This window comes from Sorghum bicolor, chromosome 6 (genome assembly GCF_000003195.3).
Source record: "Sorghum bicolor cultivar BTx623 chromosome 6, Sorghum_bicolor_NCBIv3, whole genome shotgun sequence".
In the NCBI taxonomy this organism is placed as follows: Eukaryota; Viridiplantae; Streptophyta; class Magnoliopsida; order Poales; family Poaceae; genus Sorghum; species Sorghum bicolor.
In genome coordinates, this window is record NC_012875.2 from 15,109,234 (window position 1) to 15,121,848 (window position 12,615).

The following is a 12,615-nucleotide window of genomic DNA, read 5'->3' on the forward strand; positions in this document are numbered from 1 at the left end:
CATTGAATAGATTTTATGGGGCACCCGAGCTGAGTGCGCACATAAGCAAAGAAGTTGGAAATGGTGGCAAACGTGTCAGACTTAAGACGCAGTGGAAAAGTCCATAGAAAATGAGTGAAATCATCGAGAATTACTAAATAATATTTGAAACCGGATACACTGGGAACAGGTGATGTCCATAGATCACAATGTATTAAATCAAAAGGTTTGGAGGCCCTGGACAGGGAGCTAGAAAATGGGAGGCGCACGTGGCGACCGAGCTGACAGGCATGACATAGGTGATCATCTGCAGGTTGATGGCAGACAATCGACGAAGAATGAGCGAGATGTTGGAGAGTCTCCTTGCCGGGGTGGCCAAGACGTCGGTGCCAGGTGGACGATGAAGGGGTGGCAATCAGAACGCATGGAGCAGTAGGTGTCGATGGAAGCTGTAGGGTGTAGAGTGGCCCGGAGCTGTTACATCGAAGGAGGACGTTCCTGGTACTAAGGTCCTTCACAGAGATGCCAGAAGAGTCAAACTCAATAGAAACATGATTGTCAGTAGTGAATTGGCGAACTGATAAAAGGTTTTTAATAATGCCAGGAGCAAGAAGAACATTATTAAGATGAAAGGGACTGAGAATGACCAAGTATCCGGTGCCAACAACAGGAAGTGTGGCACCGTTACCGACCACGATGGAGGAGGGAAAGGAGGAGAATGTGGGGGTAACAATACCGGGGTTGGAGGCGATGTGGGTGGAGGCGCCGAAGTCGAATACCCAGTCGTTGCTGCTTGGCGGGGTGAGTGAAACGGTACTGAAAGCCTGGGCAAGAGACTGAGGGTCCCAGGGGGCCCAAGTCGAAGGTTGCGTCGGAGCAGGGAGCAGAGCCGAGGAGTAGGAGCCCGGGGCGAGGTAGCCTGGGGAAGGCGTGGCAGCCATCATGGCGTGCTGCTGCTGATGATGAGGAACGCCGGCACGAGCTGGGGAAGGACGAGGGCCGCCAGCCGTGGGTCCAGGCCACATGTGAATGGACCTAGACCACGGGTTGTAGAGGGACGGCCACTGCTGGCCGCCTAGGGTGCCCTGATTGCGTCCGCCGCGGCGACGCCGGCCACGGCCAGCGCCCGAGCCACTGCCAGAGTGACTTCCACCAAAGGATGGCGTGGTGGGCAGCTTTGGAGGGGCAGGGCTGGGTGCTGGTGCAGCAGGGGGCGACTTGCTGGACGAAGAGGCGAGGAAGGCAGTAGGAGTCCCCGAGGACTGACCCATGTTGAGGTCAGCGAGACGAAGATCAGCACGAACATCACCAAACGAAGGGAACGGCTTTTGTCGCGTGATGAGCTGCACCATGAATTGGAACCGTTCATTGAGACCCCGCAGTACGTTAAGTACCAGGGTGCGATCGCTGACTGGTTCACCAAGGTCAGCGAGGGAATCAGCCATGCCCTTCATCTTGCGGCAGAAAGATCGCCCTGGTTGAGATTGCGAAATTCCGCATCGAGGAGCAGCGCCATCGTGAGCATGAATGATGTCGAGGAGCTCGGTGGAGATGGTGGTGAAAATCCAAGAGACCACAACGCAGTCCATGCGGTTCCAGGCCGGGTCAGAGGAGCAGGACTCATCACTGAGGACATGATCTTTCAGGGAGTACCGTCCGAGGGCGAGGAGATGGTAGCCGCGCCACTTGGAGTAGTGGAAGGACTTGAGGTCGAGGACGATGGGGATCAAGTTTTTGATGTTCTGAACCGCGTAGGCCTGGCTGTGTAGGTGGGTGACGGCGGCGGCCTCAGAGGAGATGGAATCGGTGTCGCCATCTTCAGGTTCGTCATCGCGGGCGGCTTCCAAGTGCAGCCGCTCGCGGATGGCGGCTGCCTGCGCCTCCAGGGCGTCGGCCTGCGCCGGCTCCTTGGACAGGGTGGCAGCGGCAGCGCGGACGCGTTCTTGGGCGTCGGCGGCGGACTGGAGGAGAGCCACCTCCGCCTGGAGTTGTTCGGCGCGGGCGTCATTGGCGGCGCGAGCAACGGCGGCTTCCGCCTCGAGGCGCTTGGCGGCGGAGATGGCGTCGTCGCGCCGCTGGGCAGCGGTGGCAGCGGTGAGGGCAGCCTGTGCGGAAGCGCTGGCGCTGGAGTCGCCGTTGGTGGCCATAGGCGCGACTGCCGAGAGGAAAAAGCAGAGGAAGCGGATGCAGAGGAGAGGGAGAGGTCGGTCACAGGACCCAACCTAGGCATGTGATACCATGAAGGCAGAATGCCAACAGGTTTAGATTGAATTGATTGAGTGTTTACACATAGGATTACAATGTATAGAGGCCCAAGGGGCCAGATCACAAAGCCACATAGGGTGGCACATAGCTAAGTAAAGTGGCAGTAAATGACTAGCACAATAACCAAAGAGATACTAGCACTGGATAATAGAGTAGTCTAACAGCAGTATCCTTTGTGATGAGAGGAGTAGCCAAGGAAGACGTAGAGGACGGACCTAGGGATGTGTTTATGAGGAGTGGTGGCAGACAGCTTTGGGTAACATTTGCATCCGAAGACTTGCAGATTGTCGTACGCGGGATACGTGCCACAAAAAGCAAGGTGTGGGGTGGAGTTTTGGTGGGCAAGATGTTGAGCAAGGAGCTTGCCATGGAGAGGGTCTCAACCTAATAGGAGGGAGGCATGGACACCCGAAAGAGCATGGAGCGAATGAAATTATTAACAGAGCAATAATGTGTTTGACTTTACCATTTTGAGGCGAAGTGTAGGGGCAGGACATGCAAAGGTGAATGCCCTGGGTGAGGAAAAAGTTACAGCGCTAGAGTTATCTTTCCTGTTATCGCACTATACAGCCTTGATGTGGGAGCCAAATTGAGTGGAGGCATAAGCGATGAAGTGAGTGAGCGTGCTAGAAGTGTCAGATTTGAATCGCAGAGGAGAAGTCCGCAAGTAGTGAGTGCAATCAAGTATAACCAAATAATATTTGTAACCGAAAATACTGACAGCTAGAGAGGTCCACATGTCACAAGGAATAAGATCAAACTTGTTGGATGCACGAGAGGTGGACACATGAAAGGGCAGACGAACATGATGCCCTAGCTGACAAGCATGACACAAATTTGAACAATTCTCAATCTGATAAGAAACACTAGATGCAAGCTTTGACAATGCCTCATGAACAGGATGGCCGAGACGCCGATGACACAGTGGGGAGGCAGCTCGAGCAACAAGGGAGTGTGCTGGAGGGAGGCGCAGAGGGTGTAATGGTCCAGAGCTATTGCACCTAACGATCTCGGTCCGAGACGGAAGAGCATTCACAGAACAACCAGCAGGGTCAAACCCAACTGAGCAATTATTATTAGTCCAGCAGGGTCAACCTCAATAAAGCAATTATTATCGGTAGTAAATTGGCGAATAGAGATGAGGTTCTTAATAATTTGTGGAGAAACAAGAACATTCTTAAGACGTAAAGCATGGGACAAGTGGAGCCAGTGGCAGTGACAGGAAGAATAGAGCCATAACCGACAATAACAGATGAAGGAGTAGGATACCGAGGGAAAAGGACAAGTGAAAGAGAAGCAGACTAAGAGGTCATGTGTAAAGTAGCACCTGAGTCAGAAATACCACTCGTTGGTCGGAGATGGAGTTAGCGACGCCGTGCTGAAGGCCTTCTAGGGCCAATGGATCCCAGGAAGGGAGACCAGCCACAGGGCTGTAGTAGCTTGGCGCAACCCACTGGCCAGTTCCATCAGTGGCAGCAGGTTGCTGCTGGGCGAGGAGGGCCTACTGCTGTGGATGCAGCGAGAGGGGTGCCAGCGGAGGACGAGCCCCGCTCCCCCGAGCACATCGGGATGGACACTATCTAGGGGTTGTAGACGGTGGGTCAATTCCGGGTGCCGACAGCGAGTTGAACGCCGCCGGCATGCTACTGTGCGCCGCCGGCATGCTGCTATGCACCAGCATGAGGGCGTGGAGCCTGCCCTCCAGCACTGCCACTGCCACTACGACCCTTGCCACCGCCACCGCGCTTGATGCAATGACTGTTGGATAATGGTGGGGCATGGTTTGGAGAGCTCGACGTGGAGACAACGAGCGCGGTGCTAGGGGCGTCCTTCCGGTTCTCCAGGGTAAGTTCCTCGAGGATGAGGTCGCCACGTGCCTCTAGGAAGGAGGGAAAAGGTCGAGCATGATCAATAAGGGCCGCGACATGGCTAAAGCGCTCCTTGAGGCCACGGATCATGTTGAGGACAAGGGTACAATCGATGATGACCTCGCCAAGGGTCGTGAGATCGTTAGCCATCTTTCTTCAGGTGGTGATAGTAGTCAGTGATGGAGAGACCCCTTAGACGAAGTTGCAAAACTGTCTCAAGGTGGATGGCGCATGACTCTTGGTTGCTGAGGAACTGAGACTCGACGGCGAGCAAGGCGTGGCATGCAATGGAGCCCTGGGCAGAGATGACATTAGCGAGGTCATTGGTGAGCGTGCCGACGATCTAGGACTTGACGTAGTCCATTCGAGCCTAGTCCGAGGAGACAGGGACTAGAGGGCCAAGGCAGACATGATCCTGGAGGGAAAACTTGCCGACAGGAACAGGTCGCGCCATCGGTTGACGTAACTAGAGTCGACGTCAAGGACGATGGTGACATGAGTCCGATGTTGTTGACGGCGACAGCCTGGGCATGCAGGTTCAAGAGGGCCAACATCTCATGAAGCAAAAATGGAGGAGTGGAGGTCGGTGGGCGCCGCAGCGGCGCTTGAAGACTTCGCCTCGGCAAAGGTGGCAGTGGCAGCGACACGCTCCCTGGACAAATGGAGCTGAATATGACATAAAGCCTTGTGGTCTTTTCGCCTTTCAGCATCAGACCAATCAGCGATATTCTTGCCACCAAAACCATCTAGCGCATCATCCCATTCAGCATGCTTTAGAATTGCCCGCATCTTGACTTGCCATAGAGAATACCAAGTGTTTCAATCCAATGGTGAAATATCATACTTCAACGACGTCATGTCAAAGAATCCTGATTGAACAGGCAATAAACCAAGCTCTGATACCACTTGTTGGTCAATAATCAACAAAACAAGTATGATAATAATCACTGGAGACACCAATTGATGTTGAAACTCCTCTGAGATCAAGACACGGATACACAAAGGTAATCTTCACTAATATATCTGGAGGCATACAAACTCAATGAGTTACATGAGTGGTAACTCAATCTTAATTGATTACAAGAAGAACAGAAATTTAAACGCAGAAGCGCTCTGCTATTGTGTTCTATATTCACCACATGACATCGCAAATATATATATAGGTGTAGTAGCCATTCATGCAACCACACACTACGTACGGACAAAAAGAAAGATATCATGCGTCTTCAGAAAGATAACATGCAGCCATACAATTTAGGACATGCTATTTCAGATATCGTCCAATGGCAGGTGCATGCGTCCTTAGGAATTCGGAGCATATACCAACATTCCACCTTTGAGTTTGAAGGGGGGTGTTAAGGCCCATCTACCATGAGGCCTATATATAGTTATCTCCATTTACTGGAGAGTGTATTCATCTTCTCAAGTCCCCAGGTTAGTAATAAAGGCAACTAGTCAACTACAAAAAAAAAAAAAACCATGCAGGAATTGTGTATCAAGTCATCTGAAGATTATGTGGAGGCCAAATAGACAAACCAATGGTACATGCTCTAAGGTGCAAAACTCAAAATACAATTGATCTTAAGATCATTTCTAAAAAAACAATTTCAAAGCCAAAGAAAGAATCACCATGCAAGGGAGCTTGTTACAGTACTTACATTTGATAACTCAAGAATATAGCTTACAATTTTTTCAACTAAGATAATCTCAAGAGCTCAATATGAGGGGAAGAACAAACCTGAAGATGATCTTCAGGTAGAACCTTTTTCTTGACTGCAAGGCATCTAGAAAATTAACCATTAGAAAGATTAAGTAACTGCACTAAAAAGATCAAAATGGACATAAGACAGCTGTTGCTGACAAGTATCACCGTTCCAATAGCTCTTCTGATTCCTTCAACTTATCCATGGCTTCAAGATTTAAACTTAGGAGTTCAGCTGCAATTGCAGTGTCCAATGAATCCCATCCCTATGAAGCATGCAAATGGAACTTCAGTAGGCTTTCCAGGAATGATTCATGAATCAGAGAGGACATCAAGAGAACTTTGACAACTAAAGTCAATATTGCCTGCACTTAGTGCTCTATCTTTTCTTATTCAACTTATTTGGTTCTATGTTAGTTCTTTCATCAAGAAATAAACCACAACTAGAACCAGTAGGGCAGAACACTCTTGAAGTTCATCTCCATATTCCACGTGAAAACATTGAGTAAGAAATATCCTGTCTAAGACCAGAAAAGAATTTTCTTTTAGAGATTCTAGTGGTTCATAATTCTGAGCTGAAGTTGGAATAGGCATCACCAAAGCTGATGAAATGATCTCTTTTTTTTCTTCCCCCTTCCACATGAAAAGGTGACATGGCATAAATCCCCAATTTAAAGTTTTTATGAACATACAAGTATAAACTTCCAAGTTGAATCACCTTTCATGTTTTCTGTAGCAATGTATTATGTATGCACTAAAAATTCTCAACAAAACAACTACAGAACTTATTTAAATTTGGCTAGCTAAATAAAGTTTATTTATGGGACTATGCACGTGACATTGTTACTGAGTAAAATGCAGCACAATTTTGTTTTACATTGTCAAGTAAATGAAGCGCAGTTATTAATGTTAGAGTATGAGTACATTAGGCCCATGAGGCTAGGCCCATGAGGCCCATGTATGTTACTATATTGCTACCCTTCCAGGATTAGCCGAAGTTAATGAGAATCAGAAGTTAACATGGTATCAGAGCCTAGGGTTACCTTCCCTGCCCAACCAGGCGCCGCCGCCGGCCGGCCACCACCTCCTCCTCCCTCCCACTCCCATTAATTCCCTTCCCTCCCCACCTCGACTTGGGCGCAATCGCGCGTTCCCAGCAGCCCAGGCCCCCCGCCGCCCCTTCAAGTCCTCCCAGCACCGCTGCCGCTCTGGCCGCTGGCGCGGCTGCCGCTCTGGCCACGGCTGCCGGACCTACGGGTGCGGGCGCGGTAGATGCTCCAGCATGAGCCGTGCCCGGCGCAGTGGCGGCTACAGGCGCCGAGGATGCGCCAGCGGGTGTTGAGCCCGGCGCGAGCGCAGAGGGCGTCGTGTGCGCGCCCGTCGGGGATCCAGCCGCCGCCGCCTACGCCAGGACTGCCGCCGCCGCAGTCGCGGTTGGCCTAGGCATGCCCGCGGACGCGGCTGCTCTGCCAAGGGGGCGGCCCCTGCTCTGCCCGCGAGCGCAGCTGCTCTACCAAAGGGGGCAGCCCCTACTTTGGCCGCGGGCGCGGCTGCCCTGCCCAGGGGGGCGGCCCCTGCTCTAGCCATGGGCATAGGTGGCCTACTCCCGACTACGGCTGCTTTGCCTGCGGGTGGCATGCTCCCGGCTGCGGCTCCATTCCCCGCCCCGCCTCCGCCGCATCTGTCCCACCTCTACGACGGTCATCCTGACTCCGCCCTCGCCGCCGCTCTCGTCACTGCTCGTGCTGCGGCTGGGGAGGGCAGGGCCCGCGTGCGTGAGGCCGCCCTCGCTTGGGAGCGCAAGCGAGATGCAGCTGATCCCGCCAGATCGCCGAAGCAGAGCAGCTCCTCGGCCTCCCTGCTGTTAAGTATATGAAGACCCATCTAGTATAGGCCTATATGGCCCATCCGGTTGTCTATATATGACTATCTCCACTAATGGAGTCATTATCTTCCCTAATTACAAAGGTTAGTAACATGGTACCAAAGCATGGTTTAGGGGTCGAATTAGGGCTAATCTGATCCCTAATCACCCCCAAGATCCATTTTTTCCCGGTCGTCGCACGCCCATCGCGTTTCCTTTGTTTTCTTTACGGAGGCTCCTCTGTTTTCACGGGGGTCAGCACATCGCCGCCGTTGTCTTCACCTTCGCGCCTTCGCGTCTCGTCTTCACCTTCGCGCCTTCGCGACTGGTTGTCGCGGAGCTGTCCGCTCTCGTGGGGTCGCATCGCGCGCGGGGTCATCGTCCGCGCAAGCATCCGACACGCGTCGCAGGCTTTTCTTCACGCGCGGGTACGACTTGCGTCCGCCCGCGGGAGTTGTCTTCGCGCGTGCCCTGCTCGTGGAGATTTGGAGCGCCCGCGGGAGTCGTCTTCCCGTGTGCCCTGTCCTCTTCCGCCCGTGGCTGTTCATGTTCACCTGCTTCATCCCTGCACGCTGCACGTGGTCATCCGGTGGTTCTCTGCCCCGTGGAGATTTGGAGCTTCTTCCTCTGTTTCTGCAGAGACAATCTCAGGCTACTTCCAGTCACGGTGGTAACAGTTTTTCTTCCCCTTGTTTGTCTGCTACAAGTCTTCAGTCATGTCATCGCAGCTCAACACTATTGTTATCAACATTACCCTTGATGGTCAGAATTACCCAGGGTGGGCTTTTTGTGTGGAAACTGCTTTAAGGGGTCATGAGCTCCTTGATCATCTAGCTGATGATCCTCCTAAGCTTCAGCAGGATCGGAGTAATGCTGCTGATGTCAAAACTTGGCAAAAGAATGATGGCAAGGTGATGGCTGCCATGATCAACAGTACTAAGCAATCTATGATTATGAGTCTATCAAAGTGTAAAACAGCCAAGGCTATCTGGTCATCCTTGAAGGCGCGCTATGTTCAGGACAGTGGTGCTCTCTTGCACACTCTTATGCAGCAAACTCATAGTATTGAGCAGCAAGACATGTCTGTTGATGAGTACTACTCAGCTTTTGGGCGTCTAATGGGATCCTTCACCTCTATGGTGCCTGACTGTACAGCTGAGGATTGTCCAGCCCACAAGTTTATTGAAAAGTTTCTTACTTATCGTTTTGTCATGGGTGTAAGAGCGGAATTTGATTCCATCCGTACTCGGTTGCTTCATGATTCTTCCGCTCTAAAAATGACAAAGGTACTATTAGAATTGCTTGCTGAAGAGACACGTCTCCGGTCTCTGACCTCTCCACCAACCCGGTCCAGCACCAGAGGACCAAGCATGTGGAGATCGATCTACACTTCATCCGTGATCGGGTCGCCATCGGCGATATTTGGGTCATCCACGTCCCGAACACCTCCCAGTTCGCCGACATCTTCACCAAGGGTCTCCCGTCCTCGACCTTCACCGAGTTCCGCTCCAGCCTCAACATCGCTAGAGGCTAGTTGCGTTTGTGGGGGGCTCGTGTGATGTACTTCTTTTCGTGTCGTGACGGTAGTTCAGACTGCGGGGGGTGTTAGAGTATGAGTACATTAGGCCCATGAGGCTAGGCTCATGAGGCCCATGTATGTTACTATATTACTACCCTTCTAGGGTTAGCGCAAGTTAATGAGAATCAGAAGTTAACAATTAACATGCATCCATGTAACAGAATTCTGTACAAGGCTCATTTTTGCAGTAAACTTCTTCGCAAAAGCCAAAAGGAATGTGATGGACTAGCATGTGTTTCACAAAAGCCCAGAATTTAACTGCTGAAGTTAGAATCCTTATGGTACAGCAAGCTGAATTATGATTATGCTGTTCTGGTATGGAAAATAGAGTGCGCATTTAAGTTTAGGAACAAATATTATATTAATACCACCCACTGGCCAAGCAGAGATCATTCAGTTCGACAAGTGAGTTGGTAAAGCATTTGGGAAGTTCAATGACCCCTTTGGTTCTCATAACTACATTGTTATCATGCTGGATAGGCAAATAGAAGGGTAAGAGCTGAAGTAAGACTTGGACCTCAAAATTCAAGGCACTAGAATAGATATAACAGATGGGTGATGTGCATGCAAGCATAGGCTTTGAAGAATTTAGATTAATCTTGCCCCCCCTCAGACATTAACAAATGGACAAAACAAAGTGAAAATATTGTGTTCAGAAGCATGGATAGTGCAAAAGCCAGAAAAATCAGCACATAGATGAGCTCAAGCAACAGTTTAAATCATCGTCATACTAAATGGTAATGTCACAAGGGGAGTGTTGCCATGCCTTTGAAAGCTCCAGAACATGTAATATCTTCCTTTGCCAGATTTCAGCATCAGCAAATCGTTTTGATTTTATTAACTCCTGCAATGAAGTAACAAACCACAATTCAGATCAAGAAAAAATATCAAATTACAAACATAATTCCTCAAACATAAATAAAAGAAAACTAAGGCCTTGTTTAGTTCACTCTGAAAACCAAAAACTTTTCAAGATTCCCCATCACATCAAATCTTGGAGTACATGCATGAAGCATTAGGTATAGACAAAAATAAAAACTAATTGCATAATTTGCCTGTAAATCACGAGATGAATCTTTTGAGCCTAGTTAGTCCATAATTAGATAATATTTGTCAAATAAAAACGAAAATGCTACATTGCCGAAATCCGAAATTTTTTTGGAAGTAAACAAGGCCTACTGCAGCTGGTCTGCACTAACCTGCTAGGACCACCAAACATTAACATCGACAATCCTTTAAGTGAGACAGATCATACCATATCAATTCAGAGAAAACAAATGTTTGTCAGAGAGTATTTTTTTATTATTGTTCAATAGGCATTGGATTTTTCTATACCATGGCAACTAAAAACACAAGGGTGTTTGTGTCAATTATTTCTATTATCTCTATAAAACTAGTTATCATTTGTTAAGAATGCTTTCAAATACCCCTTAATTTAAGTCCAAAACAAGATTTCAAAACATGCCAAATCCATTGACATTCATAGATTCCCAGCTGCCTATAAATTTGTGAGCTCACATTTAGGCACTGCATTCAGTTTTCCAGTTCCAAATCACTGCCTCCAGAAAAAAAAAACATTTCCTTTAAATTAATCATCCATAAACAGGCTAAATCTATTGAACGAAGGCTTCCATGTGAACCATAAAAAGATACAAAGATAAGTATAGACCTATTATTTTGGGGGCTCAAGCATCCTGTTTGGATGCATAAAACCTATCAGATTGAGTTTCCACTATGTTGAAACTATTTCTGCAACATATATAATATTTTAGTGACACTTCAGTTGTAAAATGTCAAGCATTTGATAGTTTGAATCTAAATATGGCAGATAGTTTCTACACATGAACACTTAATGATGCCAAAAAATATAAATACATAACTTCTCGTGCCAAATTTCGGAATAGGTGCTTACTCTAGAGAGATACTTCATTCTTTGTATACATGTTGGTGAATCGCCAAGCCCAGCTTCCTACAATGACATCTTCATGAAACACTTGCATGCACAATTGGTGGATTCAAACCTACAAACTGAAATGGTAAACATACCTCAAGTATTCTAATAGACTCTTCAGCAAGGCATTCTGCATTTTTTCTTTTTCCTTGTAGACTGAGCACCTAAAAGCATAAAATGCGTTCAATTATGGGACCAAACCCAAATTCAAAGTTAGAAGAGACCAATTTTAATTCATAGTCATTAAATACATAAACTGCCTAGTCATTAGTAGGGTTGTTTGTCTTGGGGATCAGGGTAATGTGGGAATTATTTATGGACTGCAGATCCAAGTAGCCATTAAAGAAATCAAAGCACAGGTTATAGAAGTCTGTTTTCACTATCTCCGAGCAACTTTTCAGGAAAACCCCATTAAAACCATCAGGTCCTGGAGCTTTATCTGCGGCCATTTGCTTGATGACAGAATCAATATCCTCGATGCTGAAAGGCCTGGACATTTCATCAACGCTCTCACTAGTTTGAAGAAACTGGGTTAGGTCAAAGGGCATGGTAGGGTTGGTGGTGCATCCCATCCTATGATTCAAGAAGCAAAGAAGCCTTTTCACTGTGTTCATAGACTGATCTGCCTTCTAAAATTTCAAGTGAGATGATGGTGTTGAGCCTGTATCTTTCTGTAGCAATGGCATGAAAAAAATTTGTGCTTTCATCACCGAATTGAGTCCATCTGATAGTATATCATTTTTTCTAGTATTCCTTTTGATGTTTAAGAAGCATGAGTATATGATCCTTCAGGATCTTCCTGAAGTTGTATTCTTGAACAAACAAAGGCCTTTGTTCTTCCAGTGAATCCAAGACTTCCAGAGTGGAGTTAGAATCTTTTATCAAACGTTTGAGATTATAGACTTTTACTCCACTTTTTTAAAGCAGCTCTTAGGAGTTTAAGTTTGGTAGTGATTCTGGTTGCACTATTAGCACCCGAGTTATTGGTGCTCCAAACATATTTTACTAAGTCATAAAAGCCTTGATGTTCAGCCCAAAAATTTTGAAACCTGAAAATTCTGAGCTTTGGGAATCGAGGTGCCCATCTGAATCTTGCAAGGGATATGGTCAGAAGTGAGCCTGGCCATAGGAAGGAGGGTGTTTGGGAAATCACAAGTCGAGTTGGGAGTGGTCAAAACCCAATCAATTTGTTCAAGAAGGGGGAGACTTTGCATGTTACTCCTGTTGGAGTTTGTGTAATGCAGGCCCATGTGGCTAGGCCCATGAGGCCCATGTATCCCTAATTATATGGCACCCTGGTTAGGGTTAGCCCTAGTAATGAGAAACCCTAATTCTAACATGGTATCAGCCTAGTCTCCTCCTCCGAGCCGCCTCCAGGCAGGCAAGCCGCCGCCATGGCAGGCCGGG

General features: G+C 48.3%; 1 protein-coding gene across 8 annotated transcripts in view; it reads right to left on the bottom strand.

The window, feature by feature from the left end:
* The window catches only part of LOC8086458 (nephrocystin-3), a 45,821-nt gene that overhangs the window by 11,597 nt on the left and 21,609 nt on the right, over nucleotides 1–12,615 (bottom strand). For all 8 annotated transcript variants that reach the window (XR_002454407.1, XM_021463989.1, XM_021463986.1 and 5 more), the window contains 5 exons: nucleotides 11,304–11,372; nucleotides 11,170–11,226; nucleotides 10,024–10,101; nucleotides 5,983–6,080; nucleotides 5,851–5,896 (listed from right to left, as the gene is read on the bottom strand). Coding sequence is in view for 7 of the 8 variants with exons in the window: in XM_021463989.1 (XP_021319664.1) it covers nucleotides 5,851–5,896; nucleotides 5,983–6,080; nucleotides 10,024–10,101; nucleotides 11,170–11,226; nucleotides 11,304–11,372 (348 nt within the window). In the remaining variant the exon portion in view is untranslated. The remainder of the gene's footprint in view (nucleotides 1–5,850; nucleotides 5,897–5,982; nucleotides 6,081–10,023; nucleotides 10,102–11,169; nucleotides 11,227–11,303; nucleotides 11,373–12,615) is intronic.